Source organism: Schistocerca piceifrons, chromosome 3 (genome assembly GCF_021461385.2).
Source record: "Schistocerca piceifrons isolate TAMUIC-IGC-003096 chromosome 3, iqSchPice1.1, whole genome shotgun sequence".
Taxonomy (NCBI): Eukaryota; Metazoa; Arthropoda; class Insecta; order Orthoptera; family Acrididae; genus Schistocerca; species Schistocerca piceifrons.
This window is the reverse complement of record NC_060140.1, coordinates 891,362,857-891,382,614: the sequence shown is the minus strand read 5'-3', so window position 1 is coordinate 891,382,614 and position 19,758 is coordinate 891,362,857. Positions and strand designations below refer to the sequence as shown.

Below are 19,758 nucleotides of genomic sequence, written 5' to 3'. Positions count from 1 at the left end.
CAAAAATAATGATAACGAAAACTGTTGCCTGTGATCATGGCTATGGTCACTGTGATCATTACAAAAACTGTACATTTCGGTTCATAATAACATTACTCGGTACCACTATCAGTGTCTTCCACCTGAATAATTGTACTATACTCAGTGAAATTTCCTAAAGTTTTTGAAGACACACCCTTTCCAACCAAACCAGTGCATCCATCCAGGCCAGAGAGGCTGCAGCATCATAGTGATCAGCGAGCTCTTTGTAAATTTGACTCGATTTTGTAATCACTGAAATAACATCACATGTCCTCTCATCCCGTGAAGTTCCATAATGTACAACCTCCTCTTCAGAGTTCTTCCCTTTTTTGGCCAGGCAATGCATACAACTAATTGTTTCAAATTCCTGGGTATTCATATTGATTGAAACATGAATTGGAACTCACGTATTCATTCCTGTCTTACACCCTTTTTAATCAGAGCACTTCGTACTTGGTGTTCCACTCTTATTATTTCCTTTTGGTTTTTGCACATACTGTGTATTACCCGTCTTTCCTTATAGGTTGCCCTTATTTTTTTAGGATTTCGAAAATCTTGCACCGTTAAACACTTGAGAGGAGAAGCAACACTTGCTGTACGTACTGGTGATGAAAGTGATGAAAGTGTTATTAAATTAGCTTACATTGCATATATTCATTCATTGACGCCATATGGAATTATTTTCTGGGTCAATTCCACACATAGACAGAAAGTATACTCGCATGCTATAGGGATATTTTGTGTAAATCTTCGAACTTCATACAGGCGACAGTTTTAAAAGATTTACATTCTAGTAGCAGCTTCATTATGCATTTACCCTCTTACAAGGATCGTTGTGAAGATTTGGTCACGATTTGAAAATGGTAATGGTTTTTTAAAATATAACGTTAGGAATAAATATAGCTCCACCATCCTTACGCTTTCACAGAAATAAGTAAAGTAGTAAACCGTAAATATATTTGACCAGCTCCACTGTGAATAGCCTCCACCACCCACAATGTTGTTCTTAGTGTCGATCGCGTTTTGTTTACGATTAAATTCGCGTATAATGCATGAAACTATGACTGTACTGTCTTAGACAGAGCCAACCTACGTCCCATCAGCTCAGTTGGTATGGTTTAATTCAGTGTCTTCGAGAGTGGAAGCGTAGAGATGTAGCTTAAAGGTGGTTCGATGAAACCCCTGCTAGACAATTAATTGTCAGTTGCAGAGTAATCGTGTAGATGTATATGTAAATACTAATTCGTTCTAGCGTGTAATTTGAGTGAGATTTTGTGTATAGTGAGTGACAGACCCCTGTGCTGGTTCTTTTTAGTCTAAATTTCAATAATCATTGTATCATATAATCACCTTCACGAAGTTCTGGCTTTCAGTCGAGCGCGGTTCCCATCGGCTTTAATTTTATTATTGTATGCCCGTTAGGTCGAACTTGTTCGTGTAGTATCAACAACCACGTGTACTTGAATCTGTGATTCACAGTTAGGAACTCCTCCTATTAGAGAGAATGCTCTGAGCAAAACGAATCCCATTAACGATGGTAACAATTCCAACGAATTTTATTGAAATTATTGTGTTTTTTGGTCGGTTGGCTCTGATCCGGCTTTTTTTTCTATTCCCTTACCTAAATCACATGATCCTAAATGTAGTGAGTTGAGTGAAGCCTTGTATGTAGGGCAATGTTTCCGCATGTTGCGTTTTATCATATTAATTGGATTTTTCTCAGCTGTAGCAGACTTGAGATCACCTACTTTGTGACACCCTGTAACCAACGGACTTCTTGTTAGGGAATAGCTTCTTGTAGCTTTCTATTGTTCTACTTCTTATGTGATTGATTGTTCAGTGTAGTTCAGAATTATTCATGCCCCACAATTCCCGAACGACACATCTTAAATCGTCCAGGGAGGTCTTATTGTTGTTAGATTAATGAAGTGTGTTAATGTTCTCCGTATATGTAAAAGGGGCATGCAGAATTAATACTTCTTCACGATATAACCACTGTGTTCTATGTTGCAATAAAGCTCCACTATACCAAATGTGAATGTTCATCAGATATGATCTCCAGTTGGTCCACCTTTGCTTTGCAGTCAGCAAGACACAACGGAGGAGCAACACCTGAAGCAGTTCTGTACGAAACGATATGAACAGAAGAGTTTCGTGGACCAGAACCTTATATTCCGACAGGACCAGAAGTAGTTCGTGTAATGTTCAGTAATCGGAGCAGCCTACTATCCGAAAGACTTCCCTGTCATATAAATGTGTGGTGAGCTCTGACATGATTTATAATTATTAGAAATCTACGAAGACCAGATCGCCACTGTGTAGATCACAGCATTTTTCCGCTGCTCTTCTAAATATTTGGTCATCAATGTCGCCAGAGATTAATCTGTAATAACGTACCTCTTTTAGCAGTAATTGGATTCGTATACGAGATGACCTCTGGGACGAGATGAAACTGATAATGTAAATGAACATAAGTGATCCACTCGGTGTCCGTCTTTCTTTATTAACCTTGAAAGAAACAGAACGTAGTTCTCTTGCAACATTATTGGGTAAGTTTAGAGAGCCTGTATTCGAAGAAGACTGTCTGACCATTGCGCTAACAGCACCGTATGTCTCACGTAGGAGTCTGTAATAGGAAATCTTCAACATACTTCTGTAGCATCACGTCTCAAACTTTTCGATTCTCTTCTTTTACAGTACTTCCACAGTCCATGATGGAGATAAATTCACGTCACGCCTGGACTCTCCGTAGCCCGTCACACAGTCTTCAATTACTCGGAAAGACAGTGAGCCAAATCCCTACCTGTGCGTCTAGATTTATGTTAGTTTGGGTTGCTTCGAAAAGGTCACAATCGATTCCTTTCCCTTTCTTCCACTTTCTTTCATCCACTTGCGCCTTTGTCCCGCAATGTTCGCAGAGTCGGCGTGGTTACAACGGAGTTGGCAAGGTTAATTGAAAGGGGTGGCCGGATGCCCTTCCAGTTGCTACCCCATACCCCCCAGGAGAGAATCAGTGTACCCCAGCTGTCTGCGTCTAGTATAAAGCATGAATTAGTGTGGAAGTGTTACAAATGTCTGCGTGTCGTGGAACTGAGGCGAGATGTGGGAACCAGCCCGCTATTCACCTAGCGAGACGTCGAAAACCGCCAAAAAACCACATCCAGGCTGGCCGACACACTGGCCCACGTCGTTAATCCGCCCGGCGGATCGACCCGGGGCTGGCGCACCTACCCGAGTCCAGAAAGCAGCGCATTAGCGCTCTAGGCTAACCTGGCGGGTTCGATCGATTCTTTTCTCAATCTTTCCCTAATCCAAAACACACACTCTGTCACCGACGACCTGCCAGCTGCCTGCAACCCGCAACACTTGCGTCGCACGTTGCCTACACGCGCGCCTTTTTCCTGGACCACTGTAGCCGCCGAGCAGTGTATTGCATAGCGTGTGTTTTTGCAGGAGGCGGCCACCTGCTCCGAAACCTGGACGGCCTGGGCGGCGGACACCTGCTGAGACAGACCAAGAGCGGCCTCGACTCTCTCTCGGGCGCCACCTTCGGAGAGCAGAAGCGGCTCGACTCCCTGGGGTAACAATACGACCCGCCTTAACTACAGACTTTCGCTATTGGTCCATATGTAATAAAAATTAATATAAGTTGATTGAAAATGCTCTTTTCTTTATGATACCTTGAGTTTATTTTAAAATGGTAATTTGTGCCAGGTACAGAATATTAATTGTCGATAAGGTATGTACACTACTGGCCATTAAAATTGCTACACCAAGAAGAAATACAGATGATAAACGGGTATTGATTGGACAAATATATTTTACTAGAACTGACATGTGATTACATTTTCACGCAGTTTGGGTGCATAGATCCTGAGAAATCAGTCCCCAAAACAACCACCTCTCGCCGTAATAACAACCTTCATACGTCTGGGCATTGAGTCAAACAGAGCTTGGATGGCGTGTACAGGTACAGCTGCCCATACAACTTTAACACGATACCACAGTTCATCAAGAGTAGTGACTGGCGTATTGTGACGAACCAGTTGCTCGGCCACCATTGACCAGACGTTTTCAATTGGTGAGACATCTGGAGAATGTGCTGGCCAGGGCAGCAGTCGAACATTTTCTGTATCCAGAAAGGCCCGTACAGGAACTGCAACATGCGGTCGTGCATTATCCTGCTGAAATGTACGGTTTCGCAGGGATCGAATGAAGGGTAGAGCCACGGGTCGTAACACATCTGAACTGTAACGTCCACTGTTCAAACTGCCGTCAATGCGAACAAGAGGTGACCGAGACGTGTAACCAATGGCACCCCATACCGTCACGCCGGGTGATACGCCAGTATGGCGATGACGAATACACGCTTCCAATGTGCGTTCACCGCGATGTCGACAAACACGGATGCGACCATCATGATGCTGTAAACAGAACCTGGATTCATCCGAAAAAATGACGTTTTGCCATTCGTGCACCCAGGTTCGTCGTTGAGTACACCATCGCAGGCGTTCCTGTCTGTGATGCAGCGTAATGGGTAACCGCAACCGTGGTCTCCGAGCTGATAATCTATGCTGCTGCAAACGTCGTCGAACTGTTCGTGCAGATGGTTGTTGTCTTGCAAACGTCCCCATCTGTTGACTCAGGGATCGAGACGTGGCCGTTACAACCATGCGGATAAGATGCCTGTCATCTCGACTGCTAGTGATACGAGGCCGTTGGGATCCAGCACGGCGTTCCGTATTACCCTCCTGAACCCACCGATTCCATATTCTGCTTACAGTTATTGGATCTCGACCAACGCGAGCAGCAATGTCGCGATACGATAAACCGCAATCGCGATAGGCTACAATCCGACCTTTATCAAAGTCGGAAACGTGATGGTACGCATTTCTCCCCCTTACACGAGGCATCACAATAACGTTTCACCAGGCAACGCCGGTCAACTGCTGTTTGTGTATGAGAAATCGGTTGGAAACTTTCCTCGTGTCAGCACGTTGTAGGTGTCGCCACCGGTGCCAACCTTGTGTCGATGCTCTGAAAAGCTAATCATTTGCATATCACAGCATCTTCTTCCTGTCGGTTACATTTCGCGTCTGTAGCACGTCACCTTCGTGGTGTAGCAATTTTAATGACCAGTAGTGTATTATGTGTCTGACATACAGTGATTTTGTCACCAAACAGTACAGACGCTGCTATTCGGTTTCATACAGAGTGTATAAACTTTTAGGTCACAGTTAAACAGTTAATAAAGAATCATAACTTGATAAGACATGAGTCATGCGAAATCAAATTCGCTCTTTCCTCACATGCTTAATGAAACACATTTAGGTACATTCAATATTTCTTGATTTCCAGAAATCATTTGGTGCAGTACCACGCCATCGTTTATTTTGACTAGCTTGGGAATTTCTTGATAGGCACGGTGCATAATGTTGTCTTGGGTTGAAGTTAAACGAAGGACCAAGAGTAACTCTGGGTGAGACCCATGGGAGTGCTTTGGGACTACTGCTGTTCATGTCGTATGTTGACGACCTGGCTGACGATGTTAAGAGTAGCATCAGTCTTTTGCAGACGACGCAGTTACCTGTAAAAAAGTACGATATGGAAAGAGCTGCACGTACATCTAGGCAGATGATGAAATTTCAAATCAGAACTACGATTGGGAACTCAGTGAATTGCAGAAATTTACAATTGCGCATTCTCTCTCTCTCTCTCTCTCTTGGCTGATGCCGACTCTCTGTGTCCTCAAACTAAAGCATGCCAGTTTCTTCTGTATTGTATATTCTCCTAAAGACTTTCCAAGCTGGAATCCATCACTTCATCACTTTTGTGTTGGCATCGATCTATGTTATTCTTTGTTGCCTTGTTCTTGTTGTGTCTTCGGTCTTCCTCATCATTAAGATTTTTTGTAGCGAATCATGTCCTCTCGTGATGTGCCCTAAGTAGGTAAGTTGTTTCAGTATCAAGCCTTCAAAGAAACCTTTCTTACGGTTCAGTCCTCACATAAATACATCACATCTGGGAAGACCATAGCCCACACTACACGGATCTTTGTTGTTAAAATTATATCCCTACGCCCATAAAACTTTGTCAAGGTTGGAAGTCACCTTTGTACCAAGTAACAAGCGTCTCTTCATTTCGTCGCTGCAGTCACCAGCAGAAGAAATCTGATAGTCTGGTAGCCGAGATACCTGAATATAATAACTACCTCCATTGTTTCTGTTCATAATGCCATTAAGTGATAGATGTAGTTGCCGTAATTTTCGTTTTCTTGACAATCAGCATTATGCCAACTTTGCATTTCTTGTTTCACCTTCAGCACGGGGATTTTTAACTCTTCTTCACTTTCTGCTATCAGGGCGGTACTATCTGCATATCTAAGATTGTTTATCTCAGTCACAGCTATTTTAATTCAGGTTTCTTCTTTGATTGAATAAACAGGGTGGCAATATTGAACCTTTCCGTACTCCTTTCTCAATCCTGATCCATTGAGTATATAAAGTTCTCACCGTGGCTTCTTGATCATAGTATAAAGTCCACATGAGGTATATGAGGTGATTCGGTACTCCCATGTTTTTGAATGCTGTCCATAATTTACTGCGATCGACGCAGTCAAAGACTTCAGCATAATCAGTAGAGCAGAGAAACACATCTTTTTAGAATTCTGTTGCCTTCACCATAATCTGTCAAATGGTGGCTGTTTGGTCCCTCTTCCTTTACAAAATCCAGCTTGTTCTTCAGGTAACTCTCGATCTGTATACTCCAAAAAGTAGTGTCCTGTGACTACAGTGTCATTTGGAAGTAGCACAAGTGGGTGTAACAATTCACAGGGATTTAAAGGTCACATAGGCCCAGTCGAAATTATAACACGTGCCATACTTCGGTTCATTGGCAGGATACTAGGAAAATGCGGTCTGTTTACGAAGGAGATTGGTTACAATATATTTGTGTTTCCCATTAGAATATTTCTCAAGTGTGTGAGATCCATACCAAGTACGACTTACAGGGAATGTCGAATGCATACAAAGAAGGGCAGCCCGAATGATTATAAGTTTCTTTGACTCAAGAGAGAAAGTCAAGGAATTCATGAAAAACCGGAACTGGTAATCACTTGAAGATAGACGCCAATTATCCCGCAAAAACCTACTTGCGAAGATTCAAGAAACAGTACTACGTGAAGAAACAACCCTCTATGTACCGTGAAGAGGTGAGTATTACAGCGCTCACAGGGTCACTTAAGTAGTAATTATTCCCGCGCTCCATATGCTCATATGAAACGAGAAGAAACCATAATAGGTGGTACAGTGCTAAGTATCCTCTTCATACACTTTACAGTGATCTGTATTGTACGTACAGAACTTGGAGAAAAACATTAAAACATAGCGAGAAACGTATGTTTGAACATAAATGCACACGCTAGCCAATCCTGCATTTTGCGCTGTTGTACAGGGTGGGGCAAATATTAGTGGCCCGCACGGGTGGATACGATTAGACGTGAATTTGTGGCAGCATTAACGGAGGAGGGAAAGACGTCCAACAGGATGGAGAAACTGCTCGTGCAGCTGGCCGAAGCTTGGAGCACATTTACACAGTCTTCACGCCTGACAGAGTTGTTGGCAATGGTCAGTCAGGTGCCGACCCTAGCTGGCCACCCAGGTCATCTGATCTGTCACACTGCGATTACTTTGCTTGCGGAGCCCTCAAAAAAATGTGTGTGTAATCTTATGGGACTTAACTGTTAAGGTCAACAGTCCCTACGCAATACTTAACCTAAATTATCCTAAGGACAAACACACACACTCACGCCCGAGGGAGGACTCGAGCCTCCGCCGGGACCAGCCGCACATGCGGAGCCCTCAAGTCTAAGGTGTATCACAACAACTGTCATAGCCTTCAAGAACTGCAGCAGAACATTACGGGCGAGACTGCAGCAATTCCAGTAATCCAGCTTCGATGCGCCTTCAGCAACTTGCTGTCAAGGGCCCAAAAGTGCCAAGAGATGAATGGTGGTCACTTTCAACATCTGATTAGTCAGGTTAGTAATATATTTGGTCCGGTGAGTCTTGTTACACACTGTTTCCAACTTGTGGCCTAGTTTACGTCCAAAGAATAAAACATAGAGGGTCGTATTAATGCTAAGGATTATATGACCACCCTGGATGATGGGGTTTACCCCATGGTACAACGTTAGTTCCCCAATGGTGATGCTGTGTTCAAAGAAGACAAGGCCCTTGTTCACACAGCGCACATCCTCCAGGATTGGTTCTGTAAGCACGAGGATGAATTTTTCCCACTTTCCCTGACCACCGCAGTCACCAGATCTCGATATTATTGAGCCTTAGTGGCCTACTTTGCGAAGGGTGCCTGATCGCTATCCACCACAGTCATAGTTAGCTGCATTTGCCACTGTGTTGCAGGGAGAATGTTATAACATTCCTTTAAAACCAAACAGGCCCTGTATTTATCTATTTCGAAATGAATTTTGAATGCCATCGGTTTTAGTACACCGTACTAGGCATGGAAATGCGTTGTGCTTTTGGTGTTTTCATATTTATGTCCTTCCCCTGTATCTAGGAGTAGCTGTTGAAGTTCCCAACCTAACAACCACAGCCATAGCGAAGTTGATGGTGTTAGCTTAAAAAATGATAAACAGTTGTCTGTGTAGTGCCAGCTGTGGTGTTTACTAGGGGTTACAGTTCGTAACGTTGTAGAAGATGGAGCATTACAGAGGCTGGAACAAGATGAGAGTTTAACGTACAGTGCAGTAATCAATGTCTGCATTCTTGGAAGATAGCAGATCTGAAATACACATATTCTTTTCTTTTCCAGTTTTCCCACAGTCTATGGTTCACTTGCATATAGTGTTATGCTCCAGACGCACATTGTCAGTAATTTCAGAGAGAGCTTATAGTTGGAAATACAGGGGGACCCAAAAAGAATCACCCGATTTTAAATAGAATTATTTATTAGGGAGAAGGGCTTAACACCAACAAATTGTATACTAACTTACTCAGAAAAGACAGAAGTTTATAAAAATCCATCATAAATGTTCAATATGTCCTCCATTGGCTGCACAGACGACTTCTAGCCGTTAGCCAAATTCATCCCAAACTGAACGTAAGGTGTCTTCTGTCACTGAAGCTACAGCAGCTGATATTCTGGTTCCTAGTTCATCAATGTCACGAGGTAAGGGAGAAACGTAAACACATTGTTTAACATATCCCCACAGGAAGAAATCACATGGTGTTAAGTCAGGGGACCTAAGAGGCCAAGAGTGTAAAGCCTGGTTTCGCGGTCCTATACGCCCTATGCAACGTTGACGCACGTTGCCATTGAGGAAACTGCAGACGTTGTTGTGCCAGTGCGGTGGAGCTCCATCTTGCTGATAGATGAAATTGTCAGAGTCAACTTGTGGGAATAACCAGTTCTGTAGCATTGCAAGTTATGATTCTCCTGTTACGGTTTCTTCCTCAAGAAAGTAGGGTCTATAAACCTTGCTTTGTGAAACAGCACAAAAACATTCACTTTTGGTGAATCACGTTCGTGTTCAATTGTTTCATGAGGATTTTCGAGCCCCCATATATGCATATTCTGTCAGTGAACCTTACCGCTAATACGGGAAGTTGCCTCATCGCTGAATATCAACCGTGACATAAAAGTGTCATCTTCCATGACCTCTAGAATAGCATTGTTAAAGTCCTCTCGCTTCACTTTGTCAGCATATTGAAGAGCTTGTACCAGTTGTAATCAGTATGGTTTGAGGGCTAAACGACGCCGTAACACACGCCACACTATCATGCGTGGTAACGCAAGTTCTCGGCTAGCACGACGCGTAGATTTGCGGGGGCTCTGCTCAAATGCACATCGGATTTGTTCCACTGTTTGTTCAGGAACACGTGGCCGGACAGGACTTTTGCCTTTACAGAGGCACCCTGTTTCTTCAAACTGTTTATACCACCGTTGAATGTTCTTTGGTGATGGTAGTTTAGCACGAAATCGAATATGAAACGCCCACTGGACTGCGATCACTGAATACGACTAAATTCAATAACACAATAAGCATTCTGTTGCATGGACGCCATATTGCGCGAGACTGGCTGCTAGCTCCAGGTCAGCGCTCGTAGTGACATCTAGCGAATTTTTTCTGAAACTCTAGACCATGCCGATTTCATCTAGCGCCGTTTCAGTTACCTAGTGACAATTGTCTCAATATTATTACAAGTTAAAATCGGGTCATTCTTTTTGGGACACCCTGTAGTTTACTGATGACTCCTGGGGGAGAGAGAGGAGGAACTGTCTGCTGCCGTGATAGAAGAAGAAATGAGGGTCGATTTGGACAGACTTCAGCAGAATGCAAATAAAAATCAAGGATATGTATACGAAGTTCAGTTTGGCGTTTGGAAAGGTAAAGGCACCAGCAAGACAGTTCTGGCGCCGTTGAAAATGGAAGAAAGACTTCAGTAAAATCAAACCACTTTCACATGTCGAGCTCAGAAAAGAGTTAGACATTCTAAAATGATGCAAGATGTATTACATCGTGTTAAAAATAGGTATGAGTCATAGGGTAATATGGTTAATATACTATATATGGGCAATTACCAAGAGGTAAAAATAAATATGGAAGATCAAGTACTAACAATAAGTGCTCAAATTCGAAGGAGTATACGACAGGGATATAGTCTTTCGCCCCTACTACTCAATCCTTAAATCGAAGAAGCCATGACGGAAATAAATGAAAGGTCCACAAGTTAGATTAAAATTCAGGTTGAAAGGCTGTCAATGGTAAGATTAGCTGAAGACATTGCTTCGCTCACTGAATGTGAGGAAGAACTGTAATACTCGTACCTGTGAAATGGAATGTACAGTCTAGTGACCACACACTACTGACTGACGAATGTAATGAGGGATAACAGAAATGGAGGTAGCGGTAAACTTGACATCAAAATATCGGACCTGGAAGTAGACTAAGCAAAGGAATTCTGCAACCTTGGAACCAAATATACACTATACGAGGAATCAGTAAGGACAGATGTATCACACTAGCAAAGGCAAAGAGAACATTTCTCGCCAAGAGTTCAATAGAATCAAACAATCTGAACAACAAATTTATGATAACATACCTCTGGAGTACAGAATTGTGAGGAAGTGTATCGTGAACAACGGAAAAATCAAAATAGAAAAAAATTAAAGTGTATGCAATTTGGTGTTACAGAAATAGGCTGAAAATTAAGCAGGCTGATAAGACTAGAGGAGGCTCTCCGCAGATTCAGCAAAGTAAGGAATATGTAGGCAACAATAAATAGAAAAAAGGACTCGATTACGGAATATGTCTTTAAACATTAGATAATTAACTTCCATGGCAGTAAGTGGGCCGCAGAGGGCTAAAACTGTAGGTGTGGATTGAGGTTAAAATACATACAACAAACAACTGGAGGCTGAGAGGAAATCGTGGCGGGATGCGTCAATCAGAAGAATTATTACCGCAAAGGAAAGAAGTAAGAAAGATACATATTTTTAAATAATTTGAGGACCACGAAAAAGTCGCATGAAATAGAGGTTCATCAGCGCTAACACATGCTGAGGTATTCCCATGAAGATGCGCTTCCTGGTGTGGAAGTGCTTTTACCAGCAGAGGGGTCGATAAACGATTTCCTGTTAGAGCTCCCATACCAGACCCGAGATGAAATTCACGTGCCGTTAACGTTAAGCACTCTTCGCGAGGGACATGGTCTGTGAAACGTTTTCAGCCATGAGTCCTGCATGCTGTTCTTGATAAAGGAGAGCTCGCGCTAAGACACTTCGACAGAGGACGAGGGCAGGAGACAAAGTAACTTCTGAACCTTGCTCCTTTGCTTCTATGGCCTCGTCTCTTAGAAAAGAATAATTCATCTGATACGGATTGTGTACTAAATGGAAGCAACTTGCTTTAGTTCAGCATTCGACTGCAACGAAGGATACAATGAGTTTGAAATTATCTTCAATACCAGGGCTGCAGCGCAATTAGGGCCATGTTGTGCTAGACGTTCTAGACGACTGACGTGTCACCCATGTCATCAACAGCTGAAGAAGGTATTAGACGTCGTATCAAAATGTGTGTGTGTGTGTGTGTGTGTGTGTGTGTGTGTGTGTAGGTTGTGGATTGTACGTTATCATTATCATTTTAATGTTCCGGCACTTGACTCATTGTCATTCGCCTTCTTGCTTCCCAATACTATATTGTTAACTCTGAATTTCAATCATTTAATTTCTTTTATTTGTTCTTTGTTCATCTTGCGGCAGGGATCACATTCTGGAGACAGCAGGTCATCAACGTCCTAACTAAAGTAATTTTAGACAAATACGGATAAAATGTTTAAAATTACGTTTCAAAATGTAAAATATGAAATAAAAATCTCATAGAGTCTGGACCACTCTCACTCACTCTCAATTATACCTTCACAGAAAATCGCAAATGTTTCAGCTGGATCTGTCTATTTGTAAAATCAATTGTTAAAATTCACTGACCATAACTATAACATAACTAAAACAATGTAACAGGTGTAACAGGGAATTGTGACTGGCTGATCACTGGCAAAAAAATAGGATGAACCAGTCACTCCGAAAGTAAATTACAATATGCTTACCCTATGTATTCCGTTGGACACTACACAGACTCTTACAACACGAACCGCATTCCTACCATCGTCACGTAAAATAGAGGGCAGATCAGATGGTAAGCCCATTGCTGCCCTAGTATATGTTAAAACGGGGTATACTTAGATTTGCACAGCAAAAGCATTACACGCTGGTGTGTTCACTTCGCCAGGGGAATAAGGATCCATGCATTTGTGATCAGTACCTATCGGAACACACATTAAATGTACTTCCATCAGCATGAGTGCCTATAGCTTGTTTCACTGACTGCAGTTTGTTGTTTCTCAACCCTAGCCACTCCTAATAGTTCTTGTGTGAGTGGATGCATGGGTGTGTGTTCGTGGGTGTTCAGAATGGTTCAAATGGCTGTAAGCACTAGGGGACTTAACTTCTGAGGTCATCAGTCCCCTAGAACTTAGAACTACTTAAACCTAACTAACCTAAGGACATCACACACAAACCATGCCCGAGGCAGGATTCGAGCCTGCGACAGTAGCGGTCGCGCAGTTCCAGACTGTAGCGCCTAGAACCGCTCGGTCACCCCGGCCGGCTTGGTGGGTGTGTTTTCAGGTATAGATCTGGTACGCATGGGAGCAATTTCAAACAGTTTTTCTTCATACATGACCCACATGGTGGAAAGGTATTCCGTTGTGTAAGACACCCCCCGATTCATTGGGGGTGTTGGGGGCGGGAGTGAGGAAGAGACGATAAAAAATAGTCTAAAATGAATGTTATTAGCGTTAAATTTACAGTTTTCGGTACTAAGCAAGATAGCGCAGTGGTTAGCACACTGGACTCGCATTCGGGAGGACGACCGTTCAAATCTTCGTCCGGTCATCCTGAGTTAGAGTTTTTCCGTGACTTCCCTAAATTTCTTAAGGCGGGTGCTGAGACGGTGCCTCTGAAAGGGCACGGCCGATTTCCTCCCCCATCCTTTCTTAATCCGAGCTGTGTTCTATTTATAATGACCTCGTTGTTGACCGGACGTTAAACACTAATTTCCTTCCTTCCTTATAGTTTTCAGGGTTTTAGGACTGATTGGTGACATACTCCATGCCACTTAGTCCCTAAGTAACGCGGACAGGGAAAAGCGCCATGTAACATCGTAAGCCTAGAACGAGTGTAGCTGCGACACGCAAGAAGAAATTTCAAATGTCGGAAAGATTCCTTTAAAGGGAGCGGCCAATTTCCCTTAATTTAGTTTTTATTTTTTCAATCTTGTATAAACGTAAAGCACCTGCACACCGCAAGCTCGCAAGCTACCACACTGCTGGCAATTTGGCGGAGGATACATTGCGTATCAGTTTCCTTTTCTCTCCTTCCTGTTATGTTCTTCTACGGTACGCGAGAAGAAACGTCACGAACCCCTCCAAGATGAGCACGATTTTCTCTCATTTTGGCGTCATGGTCATTACGGGAGACGTATGTTAGAGGAAGTCATAAGGTTCTTGACTCACTTTGGTTGGTGGATCACGGAATTTCGTAATACAATATGTGATCAAAAGTATCCGTACACCCCCATGAAATATGGAGTTGACCACTCGATATAACGAGAGCCACACCCGCCAGTTCAAGAGGAGGTGAGTCTATTTTGTTGTCAGTACAGAAGCAGTAACAGAAGAATGTGGTGCGAAAGCTCAGTGACTTCGAATTGGACTACTCAATGGACGTCACCTGAATATCAGATGCGTCAGGGACATTTTAGCCCTTCTATAGCTGTGAAGTGAAAAACAGGAGCAGCAACCATAGCTAGAAAAGAAAACGGGCAGACCCAGGCACTGACGGACAGGGACCGCAAAGCATTGTAGAGAGTGGCTGTGAAAAATCGAATGAAATCATCAGAAGGAGTCACTCGTGAGTTACAAAGTGTTACAAGCAGTCCACCTATTACAATGATTGTGCGTAAGGCGTTTGGGGCACAATGGTAGATCAGCTCTTCAAAATCCACACATTTCTGTAGTCAATGCTATGCGACGCTTGAGGTGGTGTAAAGAACATTTAATGACTGGAAACGAGTGCTTTTGAATGATAAATCACGCCGTATCGCGTGCCAGTCTAATAGAAGGGTTGGAGTCTGGCTAATGCCTAGAAGACGTTACCTACCATCGTGTGTAACGCCACACTGAAGTATAGAGGAGGCTGTTTCGCGGTATGGGGATGTTCTTCATGATTAGGTGTGGACCATTTACTGTGCTTATGAAGACGCTAAATGTGGAAGAATATGAACACATTTTACAGAACTGTGTATTGCATGCAGTGGAGCAACTGTTCGGTGAAGATGTATGTTTGTATCAGCATGAAAATGCACCGTGTCTTAAAGCAGCATGCGTGAAGGAATGGACTGTGGACAATAACATTCCTGAAATAGACTGGCCTGACCAGAACCCCGAGCTGAACCCAACTTGACGTCTTTAGGATGAGTCAGAACGTCGACTTCTCTTCAGACCCTAACGTCCAATATCACTGAGTTTTCTGGTTTCGGTTCTTGAGGAAATATGTTTCCCTTCCTCCATAGACATTTAGGCACCTCACTGAACCCCAGCAGAGTATAAGTCAAAACATTAATTTTAAGAGTTTATGTGAAGATAATTTTCAGTGAAACAGATCGAACTGCCTAATAGAAAGTTCTTTAACTCAGTCTTAAAGGCCATAAAATTATCTGCAGGGCATTTAATGTGGTCTGGCGAGCTGTTGAATACGTGTATCTGACTCCTCTCTTGACTAATGTTAGACCCTTGAACTCTTGTAAGAGGTTCGTGTCGGTCCTGTTATTGTTTCATATCTTGCACATCGTTTTCATAAGAGTGAAATATCGGGAACGACATAGAACATTATGGAATATACAAATCGTAATGCAGTTGTCCAAATATCAACTTTCTGAAGAGGACTCGGCTGTATATTTGAAGACCTCAGTCGTAAACAATGGTAAGAGACAAATTGGTCCTTTTGAGAAACTGCGCAGTAAAGCTCCAATAATCTCATAAAAAATATTGAAACGTGGCACTTAGGGAAAGGCAGGAAAAGGTGTGGACGGGGCCTAATCAGTTACCATTGATTGCACAGTAAGCACGTACACTTTATTTAAGGAAATAATTTTTTGAAAAGAATCATTTTAAAAGATATTGACTGTAACACAAGCTACACTGACGGCTGAAGGTCTTATTAAGAAAGAATTCAAAGTATTTGTCGGCTGAAGGCCACAAGCAATAGGAATAATTTAAACAAAATATTTTTAAGCAATTGACAAAATCAATCCAAATAAGGAAGGGAGTGATCCACAGACGGTGTTCCAAGGATCGATCTGAGAAAAGTCCCTACAGCTGCGTAAGCGTTGAGACAGGCAGCCAAGAGTTATGCTCACTTAACGGGATGGCAACTCAAACTAGGGACAGCTTAAACGCCGACTAACACACTCGCACAATCCACCTAAGATGCGATAACCAATACCACGATAGAATAACAATTAGCATCGTCAAATGACAAGCATTAAATTACCCAAGTTGGCTCCACCAAATCCTAGTACACAGACAGGGTTAAGACCAAACTGCCTATTCAAAATCTGATTATATGCACAATGAACGGCAAAAGACAATTCCACAAAAAACTCAAACTATGCTAAAACAGTCACTATACAGCAACAAGACGAATTGTACGTAGACATGAACGCTAAGAACACAGAAACGGTCGAAAGACCAGATACACGTCGTCCACTGAGACGACCGACCGAACGACCAACCATCGATCGTTGCCAATCAAGTCAGGCAAGGGAAACGTCGGAGTATGAAACCGCCAACTGACAGCTTGATGGCATGAAGTCACTTCGATGGACGGACACTTACGTAAGTGAAAGCTGCACTACTCGAATATAAAGGTCCATTCAACTTAAACTGGCTGAATCCGGACCTCGACGTGGTCGTGCACTCTCGCGACCACATACTTCCATCGGGCAGTGCATATATCGCCAGATCTCTCGACGAGTACTGGCGCAGTCGGACCTCACTGCTGCTCCGTCCTAACTGAACTCCGACACACGACGACCCGGAAATACTAGAGGCCGCTCCAGAGATAGTAACACAGTACTCGCTATCGATAAACGCCGCTGCCGCCACTCACGGACGGACAAAGCGAGCAAACGTAGTGGCGCCAATGAAATCACTAAGAAAACGAGAGGTCACAATCCGAATACACGACGCCAAGCTGTCAACGGCACAAACGCGAGCCGGAGCACAGCTCAAATATATTTCAATTACATCCATTGTGATTCTTTTATTCACGTGACTCACTATTTTCATATGTTTTTAGAGTAACGACATGTTTTTAAAATCATAAATTCCGTCCACAACTTTATTCTTAATAATACGTCAATAGGCACTTAACATTTTTTACTTGCGAAATGAGTGCACTTAACATGGCTTAGCACAGAGTTATCACTGTTTACTTGTTGGGCGGGTTAGCGAAACATTACTGTGAAACCTATCAAAATACATATTTATGTAATTTGAATTGTTTTCACTTATGATACTAAGACCTGAAATATCAATTTTTGCAATAATAAAGTGAAACTACCTTAAATTAATCTATGATTCAGTATAATGGACAAGTAATTTTACGAGTATTATCGCCTTACCACAGCTGCTCAATAATGTTAAGGATGGACCTTAAAATTCCTGTCATCACACTGTTACATAAATCCACGTAATCTATGGTAAGGGAAGCAACTTAGCATTGTTTATTTGGTTAAATAATTATTCACGTTTACCTAAGTAGCAACACCTTTTAGGCCGGCCGCGGTGGTCTAGCGGTTCTAGGCGCGCAGTCCGGAACCGCGCGACTGCTACGGTCGCAGGTTCGAATCCTGCCTCGGGCATGGATGTGTGTGATGTCCTTAGGTTAGTTAGGTTTAAGTAGTTCTAAGTTCTAGGGGATTGATGACCACAGATGTTAAGACCCATAGTGCTCAGAACCATTTGAACCATTTGAACACCTTTTGAAGAGTAGTTGCGCTCAGGATCACATTCAAGACCTTTACCTGAGTCACAGCTCCTCACATCATACTTGAATTTATACAGATCGTCCCTGAAGAGCATCTTCTTGGTACGGACACAGCACATGTTACTATTACTGGCAGCCATGTTTTGGCACTTACCATTGTTTACTTGCGCACGTCCTTGCAGAGGTGCCATTAGCGAGAACTTGAAATTAGACATAGAGATGCGATTTCTCAGTTTGTCGTGGACCTATCCACTAATACGAATAAAGCACATGATGTATCATGTTACCATACAATAACTCTGCTTCTTATAGACAGTTCTTCGCCATTGTTTACAGCTGAGGTCTTCGTTTTGAAACATCACGTTTAGCTTTAATACCATGCCTCCGTATTCTGAAAATGTTATCACGGTAATTTGAGTTTCCCCAAAAAATGATTTTGTATGGTTCAAATGGCTCTGAGCACTATGCGACTTAACTTCTGAGGTCATCAGTCGCCTAGAACTTAGAACTAATTAAACCTAACTAACCTAAGGACATCACACACATCCATGCCCAAGGCAGGATTCAAACCTGTGACCGCAGCGGTCGCTCGGTTCCAGACTGTAGCGCCTAGAACGGCACGGCCACTCCGGCCGGCAATGATTTTGTAAATCCTATTTGGAGAAAATATGCAGAATAAACCATGTGTCCCTCAAACATAACTAAAATAAGGAGCTTCATTAATTCTAGGCTGTTGGTGAACCCCATCAACTTAATGCTTTGTGCTTCTGAGCCATCTCAAATTTTTAATGACAACCCATTTGCCTTGAACCATTTCTTAATGTTTTCAAATACTGAGCAAGTATTTTTCCAGTGAGATGACTGAAACTTCTTTTCAGTCATATACTTGTATCATCTGCAAAAAGATAAAAACTTGTTTTCTCTGAAAATGGATCATGCATGTATGTCAGAAACAACAGCGAAACCAAAATAGTACCCTGCTGCGCACAATGTCTAATTTCCAAAAATTCTGCGTACAGATTGCTGTACAATCCACACGAAAGTGATACACTTTGCTTTCTGTGGATCTTTAGGTTTTGGCGGCGCAAAGACTGTTCCATTAAGTTTCGGATGTGCAGCCGCAAGAATTCTCCTTGTTCTTCTAACATTTCGGCTGTATAACGTTCAGCCATCTTCAGAGTGAGCTGCAAGACTGCCGCTCCAGTGCTCGCTTCGTCGCTATATACTCGTGTACCGAGCAACTGCGTATGCGGTCGCAGATGCAAATGCGCCAAAGACGTTGGTCGGCGGCAGAGACGTGCACAATGCGCGAGTTACATCTATGACTCCGCAGTCGATCTGTGTTGGCATATCGATGTCTCATTGTGAGCTGCACTGTGACGACGTCTTTGTGAGTTTATTACACCAAGTGCCAGATTCCATGATTTATCAAGGTTGAAACCACTATTTCTATTAATTAAATTCGTCGTCGAGCGAATCTCAATTACCTCCTTCACTATCGAGCCCCCAAAGAGATGATGTAGTTGCCAAAATTTCGACGTTGTCGTACAACATACTGTGACCAGTGTCAATACAGTGCTCTGCCACTGCCGACTTGTTTGGTTGTAAAAGTCGTGTGTACCTCCGGTGTTCTGTACATATTTCTTGGACAGTACGAGTTGTTTGTCCAATGTAAGAAAGGCCACGTTCACATGGAATTTTGTAAACTCCAGATTTTCGGAGCAGCAAATCATCTTTGACGGAGCCCACGAGTGCAGCTGTCTTGGGTGGAGGACGAAAAATCACTTTTACTTTGTGTCCGCTGAGAATCCGTACTATTTTTTATGAGAGGCTACCCACATATGGCAGGAAGACCATCGATTTAAAGGTTTCTTCGTCTTCTTTGTGGCCTCTTTCGGTTTCATTTTCAGTGCCTTCGGTATTTGCTGTGGGCAGTACCCATTGTCTTCAAACACTCTTAGTAAATGGGAAAGTTCATCTTGCAGACTGCTTTCGTCAGAAATAATATGCGCTCTATGGGTCAAAGTTCGGAGAACACTCATCGTCTGGGCAGGATGGTGGCATCTATTTGCACTTAAATACAAACCCGTGTGCATCGGCTTCCGATAA

The 19,758-nt window shown here is 42.8% G+C and overlaps 1 protein-coding gene across 1 annotated transcript in view; it reads left to right on the top strand.

Annotated features, from left to right (window-relative positions):
* The window catches only part of LOC124789526 (orcokinin peptides type A-like), a 417,616-nt gene that overhangs the window by 323,029 nt on the left and 74,829 nt on the right, over positions 1-19,758 (top strand). The window contains exon 3 of the mRNA XM_047256919.1: positions 3,475-3,601. Coding sequence (XP_047112875.1) covers positions 3,475-3,601 — 127 coding nt within the window. The remainder of the gene's footprint in view (positions 1-3,474; positions 3,602-19,758) is intronic.